This window comes from Aythya marila (assembly GCF_965140915.1).
Source record: "Aythya marila genome assembly, chromosome: 5".
In the NCBI taxonomy this organism is placed as follows: Eukaryota; Metazoa; Chordata; class Aves; order Anseriformes; family Anatidae; genus Aythya; species Aythya marila.
Window position 1 is genome coordinate 43,538,558 of NC_139046.1, and position 22,005 is coordinate 43,560,562.

At 37.0% G+C, this 22,005-nt stretch overlaps 1 protein-coding gene and 1 long non-coding RNA gene across 3 annotated transcripts in view; one reads left to right on the forward strand and one right to left on the reverse strand.

Annotated features, from left to right (window-relative positions):
- Positions 1-22,005, reverse strand: part of LOC309879175 — a 49,467-nt gene that overhangs the window by 13,361 nt on the left and 14,101 nt on the right. The window lies entirely within an intron of this gene.
- Positions 287-22,005, forward strand: part of SCFD1 (sec1 family domain containing 1) — a 44,031-nt gene continuing 22,312 nt past the window's right edge. For both annotated transcript variants that reach the window (XR_014317685.1, XM_082762595.1), the window contains exons 1-14: positions 287-369; positions 2,893-2,963; positions 3,710-3,798; positions 4,733-4,823; positions 5,447-5,569; positions 6,764-6,851; positions 8,016-8,105; positions 9,268-9,323; positions 10,209-10,294; positions 12,124-12,223; positions 15,521-15,660; positions 16,546-16,636; positions 16,963-17,036; positions 17,627-17,708. Coding sequence is in view for 1 of the 2 variants with exons in the window: in XM_082762595.1 (XP_082618721.1) it covers positions 339-369; positions 2,893-2,963; positions 3,710-3,798; positions 4,733-4,823; positions 5,447-5,569; positions 6,764-6,851; positions 8,016-8,105; positions 9,268-9,323; positions 10,209-10,294; positions 12,124-12,223; positions 15,521-15,660; positions 16,546-16,636; positions 16,963-17,036; positions 17,627-17,708 (1,212 nt within the window). In the remaining variant the exon portion in view is untranslated. The remainder of the gene's footprint in view (positions 370-2,892; positions 2,964-3,709; positions 3,799-4,732; positions 4,824-5,446; positions 5,570-6,763; positions 6,852-8,015; positions 8,106-9,267; positions 9,324-10,208; positions 10,295-12,123; positions 12,224-15,520; positions 15,661-16,545; positions 16,637-16,962; positions 17,037-17,626; positions 17,709-22,005) is intronic.

Consider the following 22,005-nt stretch of genomic DNA (forward strand, 5'->3'; position numbering starts at 1 on the left):
TAAATTACTGAAAGCTGATGCCTCTATTTGAAACACCTGCCCTTTCCACGTAGTTAATTGATTGCCTCTGTGCCACTTTGTTTCTCCGGCAGTCTTTCAGCTGCTCCTCATACACGCCCGGTGTGAGTAAAGTCACAGCACCTGCACCCCTTGCCCTTACAGCGAGGGCTGCAGGCGAGCTGAGGGGGGCAGGCCCCGGGGCTGCGAGGCACCGCCGCCCGCCCGCCCTCGGCACGGGCCCGCTGAGGCCCGGCCCCGCCTGACGGCCCCGCCACGTCGCCCGGCTGCTGCGTGCGCGGCGCTGGGCGGGGCGCGGCGCCCGGCTGGCGGGGAGGAAAATGGCGGCTGGTATCCGGGAGAAGCAGACAGGTGAGCGGCTCCCTGCGGCTCCGGAGCTCGGCGCCGGCCTGCCCGTGGCGGGGAGGGGAGCGGGGGCGGCCTCACGCCGCAGCTGGGGCTCCTCCGGCGGCGTCTTCCTTTCCCTGGCGGGTCCCCGGGGCGGGATGGAGGCTTCTCGGCTCCGCCGCCCCGGCTCTCCCGTGGGCCTCCTTCCCTCCTCGCGCCCCGGAGGAGCGGGGCGCCGGGCGCCCGGCCGGAGGCAGCGGCAGGCCGGCGGGGAGCACGGGGCCCCGGGACGTGGCCGCAAGCCTCAGGTGTCGGCGCCGTGTGGTGGTGCCCGGGGGGTCTCGCTGGGCGCGGGGGGAGCTGTGGCCGGGAGCCGGGTCGTGCCACCCGTGTGGCGGCTGCCCGGCTGGATGGGACAGAGATCCAAGGGAAACGGCTCCTAAAGCCGCAAAAATAAATCTTCAGCTGCCGTGGTCCTGCGCGTACGGGGGCCTTGGAGCGCGTGTTGACCCCCAGCAAGTTGGGAATACGAGGCTAACAGCTCCAGCTAGCTGTACAGGTTTGCTGTGTGTGGGTAAAAGGGTTGGTTTCTCCGTCTGTCCTCGCACGTTACAGTGAGTTTATAATTGGCTCTTTCATCTCTCTCGATGCTGCGTTGTGGAGCTCTGAGCCATCTGTTTGAACGTATTTCTAAAACATGAAACACGGCGCCTCTGTGTTCATGTTTATTTCCCGTGCTTGCAGAAGTTTCTGTCAGTAGTTTGAGCTGTGGTCTTGTTATCTTGATAACTGACCTGTCCTGGTGGCATAGAGGATGCTGGGTGCATTTATTTAACATGGCATATCTGAAATCAAATGCCTAAAAATTCCAACCTGTGTCTCCGACCTTAAGTTTATACTATTATCTTTCCATCTGTTCTGTACTGTAACTATACTTTCTCTAATCTTCATTCCTGTGACCACTTACTATTGATGGTGCTGTCTGGTGTTCCTTTACAATCCTTTCCTTCTTTTATATATCTTTCTCATAAAGCCCAATGTCTTTTACCCTTTATCGTATGCAGTTGTACTCTTTTATTTCATGTCTCATCTTGTTACGTGATTATTTTAGTCAGTGTTTATACCTGTGTTGTATTGCATTTGGGGAGGTTATACGTGGGGAGGTGGATCAAACAACTAAAAGGTGTTTACCCAGATGAAAAGATTTCCATCATTTGGTACTTGTGCTACCTTGTGAGTGCACCATCTGTTGTGCTTTGGTCCTGATCTGTAACCTGTTGGAGTGTGTCATAGTACATCATGGTAAAAACCTGATCCTTGCCCCATAGAGCAGTCGGCCTAAACATAAAGGAAATGCCAAATATGGAAAAGAAACCTAGAGACTTGCTGGATGTTTGTTATGATTGTCACAGCACATCAGTAGTCTGATCGTTGTCTTTTGTAGAGAGCTGATGCCAAGTTTTAATTTAAATGGCAAACTCTACAGGGAAGTTGCTTCAAATCCAGTTGTGCCCAAACGCCTAACTAACTTTATACAGAATTTCTCATACAGCTTAGATGTGGGAGATGTCACTGGCAGTGAGGGAGTGAAGGTTTCAGGAACAGTCTGTAAGCAGTTCCTGGGATTGCTCAATGGTTTAAAAAAGCAAGTATTAAGCAACGTGGAAGGGTTGATTCCAGGGGGACCTCATCTGAATACTGTGCCTAATCTGTTTGTTGCTCACTGGTACAGGAGAGGTGTTCAGCAAAGACTTACCAATGTGGGCAGGCACTGGCGCGTTTACCTCATGAGGAGAGGCTGTGGGATGGGAGCTTGTTCTGCCTGAAGGCAGCTTCTGCAGGGAGCCAAGGGCAGCCTCCTAGCGCCTGATGAGGGTGCTGAGAAGATGGAGCCAGGTTCCTTGCAGCAGGGCATGGCAGGAGGGTGAGGGACAGCAGGCATGAATTGAAATGAGAGGTGTTCAAACTGGGTATAAGGAAAACTTTCCTACCATGAGTCAAACACTGCAAAAGATTGCACAGAGTGGCTATGGCACCTCCATTCTTGGAGGTTTCAAGATCTGATTGGATGATACCCTAAGCAGCCTGGGGTGGCCTCACACAGAACCTACTAGAGGGAGAGGTTGAACATCTGGGGTCCCTTCCAGCTTGAGCTGTCCTGTGATACTGTAAACCTCGTGAAACTGCCCTGCGTACTCTCACAAGCTTCATTTTGCTTAGGAGTTAGAATTTAATCAGAAAGATACTGAAACTATTTTTAAAGCAAAATGTGATAGAATATAGCCCATATAATTAAAGATAGAGATTCTTTCTTCATGCTTTGGGACTTCTTTTCTTTTTGCAGTGTCTACTGGAGCCCATAAATTCTAGTTAACATGTTATGTGTCTGTAAAAAGGTGCATAAAAACAATGTAAATATGACTTGCTGCACTAATATTTTATGTTTTCCCTCTCAAATGTTATAAAAGTCTGCTGATGTGTTTAATGGAAATGAAATGTATCTTGAAATGTAAAGAGAGCTAAGCAGTATTCTACTTTATTTTCCAGTGGCTTTGAAACGTATGCTGAACTTCAATGTTCCTCCTGTTAAAAACAGCACAGGAGAGCCAGTATGGAAGGTAAGGACTATTTGAACTGGAATGGGAGAATTTTATATACAGAATATTCTGAAGTATATTCTCTCTGTCTTTAATTTATAAGGAATATTTTTCCTGTGTGTTGTGAGTACAGAATTAAATATCAGAGTTGTTGAGAAAAATACATATTTCATATATTGGCTAATTAAATGCCTGATGACTCATTCATTCTTTAGGCAATATATATATAGGAGGATGTTTTTGAAATATACTTAAGTCTCACATGTTGGCAGAAACATACGTGATACTTTACTCACAAAGTCAGAAGTCCATGAAAAAGGAAGAACTACTGGTAGCATTACATTTAGGACAAGCTGAGCTCAAGTTATTCTCATTACCTTTAAAAAGTAAAGTTGTCTCGTGAAAAATTTTTGCTACTGGAAAGCATGTATTCTGTTTCTTCATCTATTCTATTGTCTTTTAAATTATTTTTTTCCCTGTGTTTCTCCCATTTTTTCCACTCATATATAGTCAGAGAAATTCTGGTTCACAGTAACAAATTTCTGACAGCAGATCGTTGTTTGACTGACATTTTTCAGAAGGAATTGATGAATTTTTGCCAGGTTATCACTGAGTTTTTTGTTTGTTTGTTTTATCTTTGTAAGCACAAATGGAAGTCCATGATAAATTAATGATTATAACTTTTAAAGTTAGGACAGTAGTTCCTTAAGCCTGAATTCCTGTATCCATTGTTTACATCTTCATAAAAAGTTACATATCTGTTTCAGGTTCTCATCTACGACAGATTTGGCCAAGATATAATCTCACCTTTGCTGTCAGTGAAAGAGCTGAGAGATATGGGGATCACTTTGCATCTGTAAGTATTTATTTTATTTTATTTTATTTTTAGTAATTTTATGAAATATTCCCCTGAAATCATGAACAACACACTGAAAATCATTCAATGAATAACTATTAGAATAAATATTATTCACTGTTAGCAGGATTTCCTACTACATAGATGAGGACCCTGTTCAAAAAAAATCCAGTAAGGATTTTTGAGGATGTTTATACAGATCCCTCTCTTGTATATTTTTAATTTTTTTTTTTTTTTTTTTGGTACAGACTGCTACAAGTGACTGTACATGATCTCTGTTTGTCTTTTTACACGTAGACTTTGTCTCATCTAGGCTAAGAAATTTAAAGTATTATTTTAAGAGATTTCCCATTTTTCTCCATATTACATGTAGTTAGTTCATCAGTGCTCTTTAGCTGTGGTAAAAGTCATGGAGGAAATCTGGAAGATGAGTTTATTTTTTTAAAAGTTTATTAACTTTGCTAAGTGAAGGCTAGAAATCAAAACACAGTTGAAGGTGTTGACTTAGCAGCAGAAATGTTAGAGAAACATGTAAGCACTTTGCCTTTCTCTGTTTTAGTTAGCAGGAAAGGCAAGTGTAATAGTATGAGTTACACAGGTGTTATGTTAAGTAATAATTGGCATACGAATGTTGTGATGCAGTTTTTTTTTTTTTTACCTTCCCCTGAATGGAATAATATATTGTGAAGCCTTTTCTCAAACATTGAATAAATTTCAGAGACTTCTATTAACATTTTGAGCTACCAAAAATTATAAAAGTGTGATTTTTGTATTTTTTCGTGTTCTTTCTAAAATCTAAGTTCTAAGACTTAAATTCTGACTAAATTCTGAGAAATTAGAATAAGTCTTTATATAAAAATAACTTCTTTAAAATGTATAGCTTTATATAAATCAGAAGAGGAATGCACTAGAAATGTATTTTTCTTCTTTTCAGGCTTTTGCATTCAGATCGGGATCCTATTCCAGATGTTCCAGCTATTTATTTTGTTATGCCGACAGAGGAAAATATCGATAGAATGTGCCAGGTAACTTGCATGCTAAATGTTTAAAACAGGTGGATACAACAGGCTCCCTGTGGGAAAAAAAAAAAAAAGTGTACCAATGCTAGTGTGACTGTTCTGTATCTAGTTTTTGTATGTGTCTCAACGCTTCTGTTTATATTTCATGGATATTAGCACATCATTGTCATAAAGATACTGCCCAAATTTTTTACATGCAAAACTTCTGTTTCCCAGAAAGTAGAAGTATAAATACGTCTTCAGAGTATTGGGAAGTGAAAAGTCCTGAGGCAGCGGGCAGAGATTGAGATACAGACAGTTCCATTTAATTGTTTAAAAAACCAAAAACTTCTGTAACGAGGATGGTCAAACACCGGAACAGATTGCCCAGAGGGTTTGTGAAGTCTCCATCATTAGAAATATTCAAAATGACTGGACCCAATCCTGAACCACCTCATCTCTTTGACTACTTTGAGTAGGAGGACTGTACTATACAATCTGTATGAACAGATAGCCAAGTACTTCAAAAAATTTCATTTGACTATAGATAATTGGATCATCACATAGTAAATGCTTGCGTATTCTTTAATAATTAAGGCTTGTAGTAGTACTTAATCAGGAAAAGAGGTTGTGGCTTTGCTTTCTTTTAGGATCTTCGAAACCAGCTTTATGAATCTTATTATTTAAACTTTATTTCTGCAATTTCAAGAAGTAAACTGGAAGATATTGCCAATGCTGCCATAGGTGCTAATGCTGTAACTCAAGTGGCTAAGGTAAGAGAATCCTCCAGTCTCTAACGTTATAGGTGCGACCATTACAGGCATTACTGCAGTCTTATATGACCACATCTGTGCCACACACAGTTTTTCTGACTGAACTGTGAACAAAATAAATGTTCAGCTAGATTCAGTGATTGGCATGGATTTACTGGGGGGGAAAAAGGGTATCTGCAGTCATCTCATTAATCCAGCTTGGTATTATACTTCATCTTAGTCAAAAGTCCAAGTGCTGCAAGTCCTTTGTACTGAATGATAAGAGTGGAAGTACAGTGGTTTCAGAGTATTCCTGATCGCATTAACTCATTGAGCGCATGCAGTGGGAATTTTAGCTACTAGCTAAACAAGAAATGCAGGATGAGTACAGTTTTTATTTTAAATATACAGAGCATTACAGAGGTAGACGTTCCATACATGCACGCTGTTATTCAGTACATTGCTATACCTTTATAATTTAAAGGCTGGTGTCTGGCATGTGTTCTCGTCTTAAGTGCCTGTACCAAAATCTGTATGTTATAAGCTAATGATTTTCATATATACTTAACTACATTCACTTGTTCTCACTCCTCTTACGGAGTACTGCTGGCATGAAAGAAACTGTTGTGAAATGAAATGAAAGCTGCTAGTATTGTTTAAGCTTTAGGTCTTCAGCAGGGGTGAATTGTTGTAGCACTGTGCACTGACTTTTGTAAAGCTGTTTTCCCACTGTTCTCAGTTTATGCTATAGAAAGGTCTATTTTTTTTTTCTAAATGTACAAGTATTTTAAAGAAAAAATAGCATTTGTGAGCTATTATCTCCTAATGTGTAGCTTTTGCCTTCTTTCATCTCTCCTGTGTGAGAGCTCAGTGCTGTTTATATTGTAGTTCTTCATAAAGAAAATAACCTGTAATATTATAACATCATCCAACATTTTATTTTTTTTCTAGTGATGGTTTGCTACTAACAATTTGTCCAAAGAAATACTTGAAGTTGGACTGCTTTCTTTTAGCACTCCTCAGGCGCTCTCATATCCTGTGTTATCACTGGGTCCTTACACAGGCTTTTATAACTCATACATTGTATCTGACATTTGTTTCTTTTCATATGTAGTTCTGTAACATTCACATTTGAAAACATGTGGCAATAAATCACAAATAGGTATTTTTATACCTTACTCTGAACTGTCCTGACCATTGTTCCTTGATTTCTAGGTGTTTGATCAGTATCTCAATTTCATTACTTTAGAAGATGATATGTTTGTATTGTGTAACCAAAACAAAGAGCTCGTTTCATATCGTGGTAAGTAAAAGTTGTTCGTGTAAAAAATTCTAATGAGATGCGTAAAGTTGAAGCTTAATTTTGAAGTTCATTAACATCTGTTAATGATTTTATTTTCCTTTGATCTGCTCAGAGTTCAGGATGATCTGTTAGACATATCATTTAAAGTCATGAAGGAATCATTTCTTAGACTTCTTGGTTATAGCTGCTGATTAAAAACTGCTAATAGAGCCCATCTTTCTCAAGTTTTCAGAGGACAAAAACTAGGGGGGAAAAAGCACCTTTAATGTTAGAGAATGATTATAACTGGCTACATAAATGACCATGATGGGAGGCTTAGTAATGTTCAGAGCATTGGAGTTCCTGTTTGAAGAAAGAGTATTAGGCAAGTAATTATTTAAAATATTTCCTAAATTCAACTAAAACAAAGGAGAGGGCATTTATGGGATGAGTCCTGAGGTAGTGCTTGACTTGAGACCTGTGATAACATTAGGTTTGATGTTTCTTTTTCGCTACTGTGTTCTTGTCAGTATTAATTATTTGATAGAAACGTTGCTAAGCATTTCTTGGTTTTACTTAAATATGGGAGGGAAATCTTTTTGTTTATAGCGTGAAATGTTTTGGAAATTGGGCATTATCCTTAATCTGGAGATGTAAGGTAAATTTATCTATTAAGAAAAAAAGGGGGGGGGAGTCCATTACAGGAGGTTCTGTAAGGTTTAGAATCTTTAAATATAGATAAGAGAATTATGGTATGCAGTTAAAATTAAACAGGTAATTCTTGATGATTTTACATTTAAGAAGTGGTTTCCAAGTGGATGGCCATTCCTGTTCCATAATGTGTGTTTTTCTAGAAGAGATTTTTAGTAATACAATAATTATGAAATCCAGAAGTTAGAGTATGCATTGTTAGAGATAAAGGGGAAAATCTGTGTAAAGTTTGACCTTATAGTGAGCAATAGTTAATATTTCCCAATTTTTTTTTTTTTTTTTAAAGTAAAAGGAAAAAAGGGGAGGTAAAAGTAATGGAAGTGCTAGGGAGGGGCATTTAATAATTTGCTATCTTCAGCAACAAAAGCTGTTGGCAGTTAGCAGCCGTTAGGTAAGAAGAGAATCGCTTTCTCAGTATTAATGTCGCATGAACTTCTTTAACCCTGATTTTAACTGTTTTCCACACCATTTTAGCCATTAACAGACCAGATATAACAGACACTGAAATGGAAACTATAATGGACACTATTGTTGACAGTCTCTTCTGTTTTTTTGTTACGCTTGGTAAGTTTTCAAATTCTAGCATATTTTCAATCTGTGTTCCTTTTAGAAGAGACCCATATTCAGTATGGTAGCTAGAAGTTTACTGATTTCATATAGCTGAGTTAAGGCAGAAGTAGACATGTGACAGAAATCTTAATAATTTGCTGAGAGCTTTAATGGTCTTGCTAAAATTACTGCTCTGCATCAGTGCAAAAGAAAATAAAGGTTGTCCAACATGGGAGGTGATACGTTTAGTCTTCAATGTCAGTGGGTGAGGAATACTGAAATGCAAAGTTTTGGTTTTATTGTAGTTTGCACTGTGGGTCAGTAGTGCTAGGAATTTGGATTTGCAGCTCAAACAAAAAAAGGGAGGGGAAAAAAACATCACACAAACCCTGCAAGGATCTAACTAAAATAACTCATAGAGTAGGCAGATATATTAAAGTTACATGTTGTGAATTTTATTGTTGCTTAGTTCATATGTTTTTCATAGTGGCAACATCTAATCTAAGTTCTCACTGAGATCAGTGAATCTGAGATAATAATCCTTCAAGAGAGTTTGGGGTCTCAGTGGGGCAGTCTGTTCAAGACAGGTTCCCTTGAACCAACTGAGTTCTTCCAAATATTAACATGATACAAATTAAGGCCCTTTTACACAGACACTTAAACTCATGGTATTTGAATTTTCATATTTGTATAGGTTAGTGGGATACAGCAGCTAAAGATTGTGAAATCTGATCCAGTGTAAAGTGTGCTTTTGAAATTAACATTCCCCTGCAGTGAGATGTAACTGATACATAATTTTATGTTTTTTGTGGTATTACTTATTATTGTTTTCAAGTGACTTCTAATCTTCTGAAACAAAGTTTTAATGCTCCCATATGAGAGTTCATTTGACCAATTCTCAGTATGTTAGCTGTTGTTCTAGAGTACACTATGCATTTCATAAATTCATGCATGAGGTATTCACTTACTTTTGTACAACTTCATGTACAATATTTCTATGTAGTGTTCTTGGTTTCACAGGTAAAGACTGAAAAAGAAAAAAACTAATATAGAATTGGTATTGTCCACTTGAAAATTTTTATTTCAAAATGTTACTAAAAATTTGTTTTATGAAAAGTACGCTAACTTAAAATCTTAAAATTATAATGCAAGTGGAAGTCAATATATCTTTTATTAGGAGCTATTCCTATAATCAGATGCTCAAGAGGAACTGCAGCTGAAATGGTGGCAGTGGTAAGAAATGATTTTCTGAGAAAATATTGTTATAAAACTTTGCTTTTCTCAATACCACATAGAGATCTAGTAGCATTGTATCTTTTTCGTTCTGAAGGAAATAAAACTGGAAATAGATATACCGTTTTTTCTTTCTGATTTTAGTACCATGGAACTCATCTGTAGAAATTGTAAAATTATGCAATCAGCTGTTAAGAAACTTAAATCAGAATGATTTTTTTCTGTATGTCTAAGAAATTTTTCTCTATGTTACTGAGAAACACATTTTTACTGTATCAAAGTAAATTTGATCATCAAATAGGAAGGAAATTGTCAAACTAAATCACAATTAAAAATCACTACAGCGCTGTCTTCGCTAGGGATCATCACTGTGCTTCATTTCTTCCATCTTCCTCACATCTTTCTTCATTAGTGAAGCCTTAATGTTGATAACATGTAAGCATTTTGTCTGCATGCATTCATACTGGGGGTAGTCACAGTTTTTGAGATGCTTACTGTGGTAGTGACTGACAGTCCAATTTTCTGCTTCTACCTTGGTACCTCTTTGGTGCCTCCTGAAGGTATTTTTTTTGTTCATGTGTTTAGGGAAAGAGTGGTAATTGCCTGAGAGGGATATTAGTGGACATAAAGTATTACCTTCTGTGCAGTCCTGAATCTAGATAAAAATGCAGGAGGGAGAAAAAAGAAGGAAGAGATTTCTTGGGAGTCAGGTCTACTGTGCAGTTGATCTAGACTTCATGCAGCTTATAAACTACACTTACAACACTTATAAACTACAAAATCAGCACAATCGTAACATGTTGATCAGGTAAAGAAGTTTAGAAGCCATTGGTTTGTTAAAAGCTGTTTTGTGTTTTTTTGTTTTTTTTTTTTTTTCCCCCACAGAAATTAGATAAGAAGCTCAGAGAGAATCTAAGAGATGCCAGAAACAGTCTTTTTACAGGTGATACACTTGGAGCTGGCCAGTTCAGGTATGGTGTTAGTAATAACTATGTATTTTTATTTTTCATATTTGAGTTGTCAGAAGGATCTCATTAGGATAAGTCACCGCTGTGTGGTGAGTGAAAACTGTTTACAGGGATTAGATTCAAATTCTATATTAACAGAATTAGCTGTACTTCTAAGTAAGATTACCTATCTCCTTAGTATAACTGGGTTGGAAACTTGTGACGAAAAAATGTACAGTCCTAAGACAGTGAATCAAAAATCATTTAATGAAACAGACAATTTTGTTCACACTCTAAACCTAGCCCCTGCTATTATACTCAGTTTGCAGTACCAGGATGTGCAGCTGCATGTTTGAACATACCTGTTATCAATCTTTAGTCCATTAAAAAGGAGGAAATACCCATTTTCTCACTTATGAGCAGTTATAAGTTGTAGTTATGTCAAAAGCAAATGCTTTTCAGCTTATCTCTTTATCTACCTTAGGAGGACTGCATAAGGACTGACAGTTGGATAATTAGACAATTAAGAATGGTTGTCAGTATTTGAATTGTATGAGGGAGAAAACAGGGTTGGGAAAAGACTTTGCAGGTGTTTGTATGCATCTGGAATGTGTTCTCTGTCACCTGCCCTACATCTGTTTGCTGACAGATAGTTGAATACTTGACAGGCTGCCTAAGGAAAGTGTGTTATGGTAGTTCACACTGTACATGAAAAGTAAGGAGACCTACTGGGAAGACTAGCTTAAGGCAATGGTTATGATCTCCTAACTGGAACTAAAACAGTCATTATGTATTTTTATCTTATTCAAAGCAGAATTTTGGTAAAAGACACACAAAGTTTGTGTGGCAAAATGAAATGAGATTGAAAACCATTAGGAGAGAGAATAGCTGTGAAATACTAGTTCCCTCATTTCCATGGGAACTGAATTGTAAGCACTGTTCTTCCTTCAGAAGGATGGCTTGTTTTTTTGATAGGATAGCATTATTACCCTCAGAAAATCAAGATACAAAGCAAAGGAAGAACCTTTACATTTAAATGTCTTCGGATCTCGAGTTTGCTTTTCAGAATGATACAGGCAGGTGACTAAGGCTCTTGAGATTAAATATCTACATAAAAATACTTTATTGCAAGGAAATCCAGAGCACGGAATTAACATGCTTTTACTCTGTTCAAATACACTGCAATTTAGCTGTCACATTTATTGTAGGATTAATGTGCTTTAGGGAAATGGATACACCAATGGCCTGTAAATTCACAGCCTTCTATCTTCACTATAATTTTTTCATGTAGCTATAAGCCCAGATATTTAGGCATGTCTGGATTTTTTCTACATAAAGTTGAGTATTGATGCAGTTACCATAATGCATCTCATGAGTTCGTAATCTTTTCTTTATGGGCTTTAATACAAGCAAAGAGGAAAAATGATATGGAAAACCATTGAGAGAGGGATTTTGTATTTGAGGTATGTAATGAGGATTAAGGTCAAATATGACCCGCTCAAGCAGGTTTAACACTTGTTTAGAACTCATATGTGTATCCACTCAAAAAGGTATTAGTTAATACCTAAGGCTAGTTACTGGTTGATGTTTTGACTTCTGCTTAAAATTATGCATAGTAATCTCACTTAGTACAAAATTAAATAAGCTTTTTATCATTAATAAGACAGTGGTTAATGGAATTTCTGGCACTGAACAACTCCAGATGCTTTGGGAGAAGGATGGAGGAACTCTGCAGTAGGGAATTTGGCTTTTAACTTAAAATACAATGTAGAAGGTGGCTGATCACACTCAGGATGTTATTGGAATGTTCTGAACATGTTTAAAGAAGTACTAATGCAGTGTCATCTTTTCAGCTTCCAAAGGCCCCTATTAGTCCTTGTTGACAGAAACATAGATTTAGCAACTCCTCTACATCATACTTGGACATACCAAGCTTTAGTGCATGATGTTCTGGTAAGAATAAATCTGATTTTGTTACCAAAATTTTTTCACGCAGCGTGTTATTAAACGTAGTACCAAATTTTCTCTAATTTCAAGAACTGTTTTTTGTGTTTTATTTGAAAGTTGTTTAGTTAAAAACAACTTTGAAGGTTTTTTTGAGAAGGTCTGTGTAGGAATAACTTCTAAAATTGCTATAAAGTTGAAAGTTTGATATAATCAAAAGATGGGTAATTCAGCAATCCTAGATTATTCTCAAATAGTTCATGATCTTTTATGTTAACACAAAATTCCATAAATTCAATTTCTTTTATGAAAAATGCTTATAAAGAATTTTAAAAATGATTTTAGTATTATTTTGTATTTCAAAAATATCTGTTTGATTTTCTCCACAAGATGGTGTAGATGTTCAGCATAGAAGTGCCAAGTGATATGACCATACTGTGAGGAATCTAAAATAGATTTATTTTTTCAAATGAAGATAGCCTTAAAACCCTTCCATTTCCTTGTGTTTATGTTACAAAACCACTAGCAGAAATTTACTTGAATGAAAGCCAATACTATTTACCTATTTGCTATTTGTGCATTTCATACCTGGTTACAGTGTAATTAATACAAGATACGAGTAAGAATAATTACTTTCTGGATGTTTTTTTTTATACCCTGGAGTTAGTCATGCAAATCATTTCAAAGCATAGCTTTGAGAAATATTTTGGTTTTATTGTCGAGGTTGTTAGAGGAAGATGTCAGATACCAAATGCACCTGTGTTGATATGATTATGTGTTTGTAGTTGGTTGTGAACTAGTCATATGTACAGTGTTGTACATATGTAAATAAAACTTGTATTGTTGCAAGGAAGATTTTTTTTAGCAGAAATTGGACTGTTTATGACACTTTAAAATCCTATTTTATGTAATTCATTTGTTGTGAACAGTCCTTTCCTCCTCACCTAAAAGACATTTTTTACAAATAAACATCTTTTGGCCTGTTTTCTTCAGGAAAGGCCTATATGAGAAAAGTATGGTTTGCACTGTTTTTTCCAATAACTGTTGAGCTGTCTGGAGACTGGCAAATGGATATACTACATTTTTTTCTGAAAATCAGTGAAAAAGTAGAGAATGGAGACCCAAATTAGAATTTTACACCTGCAGATGCTATTGCATAAAGTCAACTTTTACTGTCAACACTTGTTTGTTGCCTGTGAGCCATTTAATAAGCAAATGGTTGCTGACTAGCTAGTAAATACATGCCATGCTCTGCCTATGTGCCTCTTCCTCAGCTGCTACATAGATAAAGTACCATTGGGTAGCCTCAGGCATGTGTTGGGTATAGGACTTTGGTACATCAAGATACAAAGGGATCAAAGATGTAGTGGAAACTAAGGATAACTACTGCTGCAAATATGGAGAGGTATTGGAAGAACACTAGGAGAATGATTTGAGGGTTGTTGGAAACTGACCTGTACTGCATCAAGCTTTAGTAGTCTCCCTGGAACAACTTGTTAAATGTTGCTTGTTGCTTCTCGTTTTTGACTGAGTTGATAGGATTATGAATTTGTATCATAAAATTGTAACCAAATGGCCTGTGATTCCATTAAAAGGGCAAAAGTTTAATTTAAAAAAGTCAAGTTACTCACCTTAAAGGCAAGTGTGCCAAGTTCTTTGCAGACTGAGCATAATATTCATGAAGTCACCACAGCAACCTTTGAAAAGGCCATAAATTGTAATTGAAAATGGCAATAATTACATAAAATGTACAGCCAGATAAATTGTTTTACATTTAAGCTCTCAGTTAAGATAACCGTGGAATTCTGGGGAGTGTTAAACTAAATACTAACCAAGCCACAAAATGGTGTGCTGTGTCATTTGAAATGGTGATGATGGCATCTACACATACACAGACTTGTATGCAGAGATCCCCATTTCCAACTAAAATACCCCTTGGGAGTGGTTGCAGAAAGTGGGAGGCACAGATAGAAGGCCTTTAACGGACAAAATGTGGAGGTCAAAGGAGGGGAACTGGAATCAATCATTTTGGTAAAACCTGTCACTGCCAGAACTAACTGGGAAACTCAGGTCACTGTTGAGCTAAATTGAGCCAAAACATAAATCTCACTGTAGTGAAACAAATATACATTAAAAATACCCTATTTTTTTACTGAAACTTTAAGCATGCTGTGTGTAAGATGAGGTTTCTACCCATTGACTGCATGTGCTTCTTTTCAGTAGCTACTTGGTTTTGCTTATATATAGGCATGAATGATTTAGAACGAAATACTAAAAGTGTGAACTTTGCCAAGTGATAACTAGAAACATTTAAAAATTGTTTTTATTTGAAAATTTCACTTAATATGATCTACTGTAATGAACATAATAAAATGGAATTTTATTTCTGGAAAAAAATACATAATATAAGATTCTTGACAGTGTCTGTAAAGTCAACAATATAACTCCTTTTATCATTATTTGCCAAGCAAAGATCACCTCTGAAATTTTAAACGTTCCTCAAAAGGGTTAGAGTAAATTCAGCAGTAGGATACTTGCTAACCTCTGTGTTGAAAACCTGAGGGGTTATACTGTCCCTGGCTAAAGTAATGGGGGAAAGGAACAAAAGGCATACAGGAAGCCATGTGGTGACATGGTACGTGAGCATAACTGTGTCATTTAGCTAAAAGACATAATTTATAGGTTTGTATATCTGTGGAAGAAGAAAAGCTATATGGAGAAATAGCAGCTTTGTTGCAATCTGTTGTTTTGTCACACACTATTTCACTAGTGTTTAAAAAAATAAGGAAAGATCTGTGAGGGTTTATCTAAGTAATCCTCATGGCAAACATTCCCAATGCTGATGTCTTGACCTTCTTTGCAAGTTTGATACATTTGCTGTAGTTTTGTAAGTGAAATTCAGCCTTAGAAACTTCTTTTTGTATGCAACACAGAAACTTTCACTTCTGTAATGTTTTGCTGTGTGCATTTAGAGTGTTCAGCTATTGCTAAATAATTTATTTTCCATACGGAAAACAGTATGCCTCTTGGTTCAGTTTAAGAAGGTTGCTTACAAGACAAATCAGATGTCTTTGCTTGACATTTGTTGCTTTCTTTGATGGCTTTTCAGTAAGTGCAAGTAATATTTTAGTTCATACATTGCTATTATCTAGTTAATAACTTGTTTACCATCCTCTTATAAAATGTTCATAAATAGTTGTTGCTATTTTTTCTAGAAAATATTCTGGAAGATAATTGAGTATAAAAGATGGATTAAATGATTAAAAACTACCAAATAGTTAGATAAGATTCTTTCTTTTATTTTAGGATTTCCATTTGAATAGAGTTAACTTGGAAGAATCAACAGGAACAGAAAGTATTCCAGCAGGTGCTAGACCTAAGAAAAAAAATAAGAAATCCTATGATTTAACTGCATCTGATAAATTTTGGCAGAAGCATAAGGGCAGGTAAGCTTTATAGGTACAAAGGTTATATTGATTTAGACAGTTTGTGTGGTAGAACTTCCTTGGGTTGGTTTGGCTGCAAGGGCATATTGATTATATCATAGCACTGCAGATTAGGCTCAGGAATCCGAGTATGTGCCTGGAGAAGTTTTCTGTGGTCTTATGATGTTAGTATGGTGGGTTTTGTTTGTTTTTAATAGGCTCAACTATTTAAATCTAATTTGAAGTGTACAACTTAACAGGTTTGTTAGAACATTTTTGGAGCACAAAGGGCTCTGGGTTAGGAAGTGCAAAAAGAAACAGAAAAGTGTGCTGTGATGAACAAATGAACAAAACTACTCAGATGAACAAATATCTATACAAAGTTCCGTCTGCCTATAAGGCTATTGTACTTAAGGAAAGAAACATTGTGATTTACATGGCCTGTACTATGTGTTTCACTAAGTATTAAATTTTAGGGGGAGAATTTGCTACACGTAAATTCCTGTAGAAAATTTTAAGAAAAATAAAAATAGTGAGGAGGGTATAAATTCAAAGTATCCTTCATATTATGGTAATTCTATTTTAAGCTTTTTTGTAAAGATTTTTGATGATTTATTTTTTTTATGGAATGAGCATCATCCATATTCATTGTATCTGCTTTCGGCTACAGAGCATGAAAATGTTTTTATCAAAATTACATAAAAATGTTGAAAGCAGTGAGTATGTATCTTAGAAAGTTTAAGTAAACATATAGTAAGATGTCACTGCTCATGGACTTGATAATGCAGCATGATGCATGTATTGATATTTCTGTCATTTTCAAGATCATCTTGATCATATAACTTGTCTGGTTCTAGTGTTTCAGTTTGTTGATTTAACTGAGCCTAATGCAAAGTGTTGCATTAGTCCTTTTCCAGAGGTAGCTGAGTCTGTTCAACAGGAACTGGAATCCTACAGAGCCCAAGAAGATGAAGTCAAAAGACTTAAAAGTATCATGGTAAGGTTTATATTTGAGTTTTATCTAAAGCCTAATAGATGCTCAGCATACTACACCAGTTGCAAAAAATAAAAAACATCAGTGCATGCTGAGTCTTAGGCATAATGTAAACACGTAGAGGACTGTAAGTACCATAATTCATGAGAGTTCAATTTCTTGCATGTATTGACATTACATTCATATAACTTCCATAATAACAGTAAAATACAATCCAGACTTTACTATCACTATGAGAAAACAGGTTCTGAGTGCCCTGACTGTATTTCGATGTAGTATTTTCTTGCTTACAATTATTTTCATTCCTTTTTCCAATTTGTCAAAACCAGGGTATTGAAGGGGAGGATGAAGGAGCAATAAGCATGCTTTCTGACAATACAGCTAAGCTAACATCAGCTGTTAGGTAAGTTAAAGAATAAATAAAATAATACATTATTTTTTAATTAATTGGGAACAATTTATAATTCCTTCTGTCATTTCACTTTCAATACCCTTTGAAATAAATAGTTTTAAAAATAGGCTATTCAGCTCAGTAATAAAAATTAAATGGTGGTAAAGTTAAAGACAGCACCCTTCACAAGTAGTTGTGCATGCAGCTTCCACAGCATGTGCATGTTTGGCCTCTAAACATGGCTTTGGAATGCTTCCTCAGCAATGCTGAATGATCTAAGTACAGCATAGATTTGCTTACAGACTCTGCATGGGAATCATATTCTCCTGCTTCTGTATTCATAACTGCTTTGAATGACACTAGAAGACTGAGGTTTAGACTAGTTCCCCATTGTAAACCTAAATTGTAAATTGTTTTTCATTCCACTACCGCCTTGGAGAAGGGAGGTGTTCAGTTTTCTGCCTTTCACTGAGGCCCAAATCAGAAGGTGAAAGGAAAGATACCTATCCTGATAGTAGATGAGGTGATATGTCCAATGTCCTGTAAGATCCAGCATGTGTCTGCTGCAACTCAGCAGGTTAGTTTGTATTTAATCTTTTCAGCTCTCTTCCAGAACTTCTGGAAAAGAAGAGGCTCATTGATCTTCATACAAATGTTGCAACAGCTGTTTTGGAGCACATAAAGGTAGGATTGCTCTCTGACTTGATTTTCTGTAAGATGCTTCTTGCCTGGAGCAATATATTTGACCAAATGAAGCAAGATAGGAAAGTGAGCCTTCTCAACTGTGCTACCTTTTACAGAAACCGCTGTATAACATTACTTAGTGTTGAAGGGTGAGAGGGAATGAGTTTTGAATGTCTATGCATGAAAAGTAAATACAATTTCTTTGTATTGGAATTTACTACTACACTCTTGTCTTTTTTACGATGGCCACAACCTTTACTGTGAGTTAAATTCTTTCTAAAATAAGTTTACAATGGAAGTGTTTGGTTTATTTTAGACGTGTCATGGCAAATTATGATTTGAGTCTAAGCATTCATTTTCTCTTCTGTGTCTGCACTTATCACAAGAGTACTGTTTACTGTTCACCTAATAAAAATGATATCCAGAGGTGTGGCAATGATGCAAGTTACTAAACTGGTCTTTCCAGCAGGGTCTGTGTTAGATGTGCTTTGTGCATAATCTAAACTCTTAAGAAGGATGTTTGTCCTCTTTCCTGCTTAAGTCTGCTGCTGTTGTAATGACAGGAGGGATGGGCCTACACCAGCATTACTTTATATACAATTTGTCAGGCAGAAGACAGGTTTCAGAGTGGGATGTGGAATGGAAATAACATTGTTTTTGAACAACAGTGTTCTCTTGGCAACAGTCAGATGCACTTGTTCCTTCTAGATTAGGTGGTAGCAACACACTTCTCCATTACCTAGAGGTAGAAGGAGTTACTTAATGTGTCCCTCTGCTGTAGCCCTTCTGTACTAGCCTTTAGGCTCCCTCCTCTGATAGGAGCCTGGTACTACAGAGCTCCCAGGGAGTGATGATCTATTTCTCCATAGATGATTCTCAATTCTTATCCTGCAAAATGTTCAGGCTCCTTACCTTCTGTAGCTGTCAAAAGCTGTCAAAGAAGTTTGTGAGACAAATGGGAATGCAGTTCCTTCAGTATGTTGATGATGCATTGTCTTTTATCAGTTTCTTTTGATTTAGAAAGAATCACTTCCTTCTCCAAATACTTAGGAACTATCTAAACTCAGGTTAATGCAGAAACACATCTTTTTTTTTCCATTGGAATTTACCAATAGAAAAGCCTTTTCACTAATGATTGTAGAATTTCTTCCATTTCCTTTGTCCTGTCTGTTTTCTCCCCTCTTTTTACTCTTCAGTGTTACAAAAAGAATTTTTCTAATTCAAGCTGTGGAATTTTAAAATGCAGGATGAGATGTTACCTCATGTACTCCTCAGATATATTTTCACAAAAAAACAGTATCTCAGCCAGTACTTCGTAAAGAAATTCTGATGGCACCTTGAGGCTGTGGTAAAATACGTTTTATATCTGTTTGAATACAGAAACCAGATTAGGATAAGGTAATTTTTTTGACATGTGCCCAGGTCTCGAGGAGCTAGTGAGGCACCATGATTTTCTACAGGTTATTTTATTTTCACTTTTAAAATGATCTTGAAGTACCTTCAGACTTCAAAATAGATTCTTTGCATTGTCCATTATGTTTTACCTTTTTTATTACAGTAAATATTTGAGCATTTTTTCTTCTTACATGTATGAGAGTCAGTGTAAAGAATGCTATGAGACCCGCTCTAATTAGACTGAGTTTAATTTTTCTTCAGTGCTCAGTTAACATCTGCTTTCCACGCGGTCTTGGATCATTTTCTAAGACACAGCAAGAGGAAACCAGAAATTAATCACATAATCAAAGGTCCTGGCAGTTTTTTGGAAAATCTGCGTTTAGTGAAATGACGGAAAGAATGCATCACTTTCTGCACTAAATGAATCATCAACTACTTATTGTCAACACTTAGAACAAAGGCGTCCTTGTTTTGCATTGTTTTTTCTCTGAAGAAGCTGGTGGCTGAAGGATTGTACCCAACTGTTAACAATTTTAAGACTAGAACTATGGGCATCTTTCTACCTACTTTAGAGTTTCAAGTAATACATATCTTGGCATGTCTCCTACGAATGCTTAGATTACTGAAGTATGTCAAGGTATGGCATGTACACTTATGCTTTTCTAAAACAATTAAATGCAGAGAGGTGTAGGTTATCATTGCTGGAATTCTATACCTATGAATTTAAGTTGTGGATTTTAAATTATTATGTCTTAGATTACTAACTCTTGTTCAGCTTAGGATTTTGTTGAATACCTACATAACTTTCTTACCATGTTTCTCCAGTTTTATTACTTGATCTCAAGGCCTGATACTTTGAATAACTCAATTATCAGGATGGCCTTCCCAATTATCCATTACATACCTTGTAAAAGAATTCCACTATTTTAACAGTTCTGTTTTGTCTTGCCGTGTGAACAGAAAAAGTGTATGTAGTAAAATGTATACGTCACAGTGGTCCAGGCCAGTTCTCTGTAATTCAGAGCTGGTAATTAAGTAAATTCCCAGGAAATTAGAGGTTTTTCTGAATTCAGCTGCAGTCACCTTTCCTTCATTGTTCTGTGGGTAGCTCGGTACAGTTCAGTCAAAGGAAAGTGGCTCCGGCTGCCACCTCCAGCCTTCTCCTAGAGCTTGTCTTTGTCCTGATAGAAGCAGGCTATAATTGCCTGACTAGCCACACTATTACTGTTGATTTCTGTGGGCTGTTACTTTTGGCTGTTTTCTGTCAGTATCTTTGAGAAATTCTTTCCAGTAATTAAAAATACTTGTATCTTGTTGTCTTCTGCATGTTCTCACTCTCTTAAAGGAAGTACCTTTGTACGGTAAAGAGGATTGAAGTCTCCTACAAAGCCTTACAAAAATGACCCTATAAGAGATTTCAGTGGATCCTGCTTCCACTTTTCTGCTTAAAAGTGAAGGAATTTTATGCCTCTTTTGGAGTCCAGCACTCAGGTGGAGATTCCCGCGTGTCTCAATATCTTACCCTAAAATAAACTTTGGCTTATTAACAGCTTATTTCTAGAGATGCTAAGTTGAAAGTTTTCACCAAAAAAAGGGGGGGGGGGGCGGGGGGAAGCAAAAAAAAGCTAAGCTGTGGAGCTTTAACTACAATAAAGATCTTGTCCCTGAATTGAAACCAGAAAGGTCTACTGAATGGTGTTAGCGTGGAACAAGATGTCACATTAGGAAATGAAAAGCAGGAGGCAGGAAAGGAATAACTGGAAACGTAAACACATCTTGATTTTATTAGTAGTTTTTATTATTTTTCTTCACCTTGCTATCTGGCATGGCACCCGTAAGAACCTCTTCTTTGCTGTCTTGTCCTATTGGAATTGATGGTCCTAGAGCTCTTTGCCAACCTAAGTGATTCTGTGATTGGATCTCCAGGATTGTTTAGCTCTTTCTCTTAGCTTTTTCTCTTGGCATCTCTGGAAGTCTGTCACTAGGTGAGCAAAATGTCACTTACTTAAATGGAACATCTGGTTCTTACCAGCACGTCTTAGAACAGTGGGCTCTTTGGAAAGTAACTTTCTCCTTGATGTGGCATGTCTGGGAAATACCTCAAAAGCTAACTAGCAGAGTTCAAGGCTATTCAGTACTCCATGTGAAATCTTATTTGTAGTCCACCTAATTCCTAGCATACATGTGTAAGAAAAATACTGCCTTAAATAGCACCTTTGCTAGCACCCTTGGTTAGTTACCTACCGATGAGTAGACTCACCGTATTGATCCATCTCACTAGTTCATGCTTCTGTCATATCAGCCAAAACATTGAAAATTTTATGTTGGTGCTTATCTCTGGTGTCCCTACTTTCAGCTTATAAAAGATAACTATCTCTGAGGATAACAGTTAATGCTGTGAAGTGTGCTCAAGAACTGACCACTCGCTATTTTGAGGGCAGAAGGATGTCTTTTGTTTGTCATAGTGGCTACAATTACATAGAAGGTGAATGAGGTGACAAAAAAGGAGGTGGAGCTTGACAGACATAAATGAACTGAGTTTTTTAGGATTTCCAGTCTGTTTCTTTTTCCCAAACAGTGTTAAGTTCACACCCCAAAAGTATTTGTCCAAAATTTTTAAGATGTACCATTTAAGATGTACATGTACCATTAATGTTTCTGTTTAGGCTTTAAGCGTAGTGAATATATGCAACCAGTGAGGCTTTTTTGGCTGCAGGCAGTCTGTTTTGTTTGGTAGTCTTACCCAAACAATCACGAAGTGGCACATAGCTGAGAAGAATTTTAAGCATTTTGTGCTCAAAATAAGTTAACAGCTGTAAATCTGCTCTTAAAGTATCTAATGTTTAAATTATATAATTTTATTTAAAAGTTGATCTGTAAACAAATATATTGAATTAATATA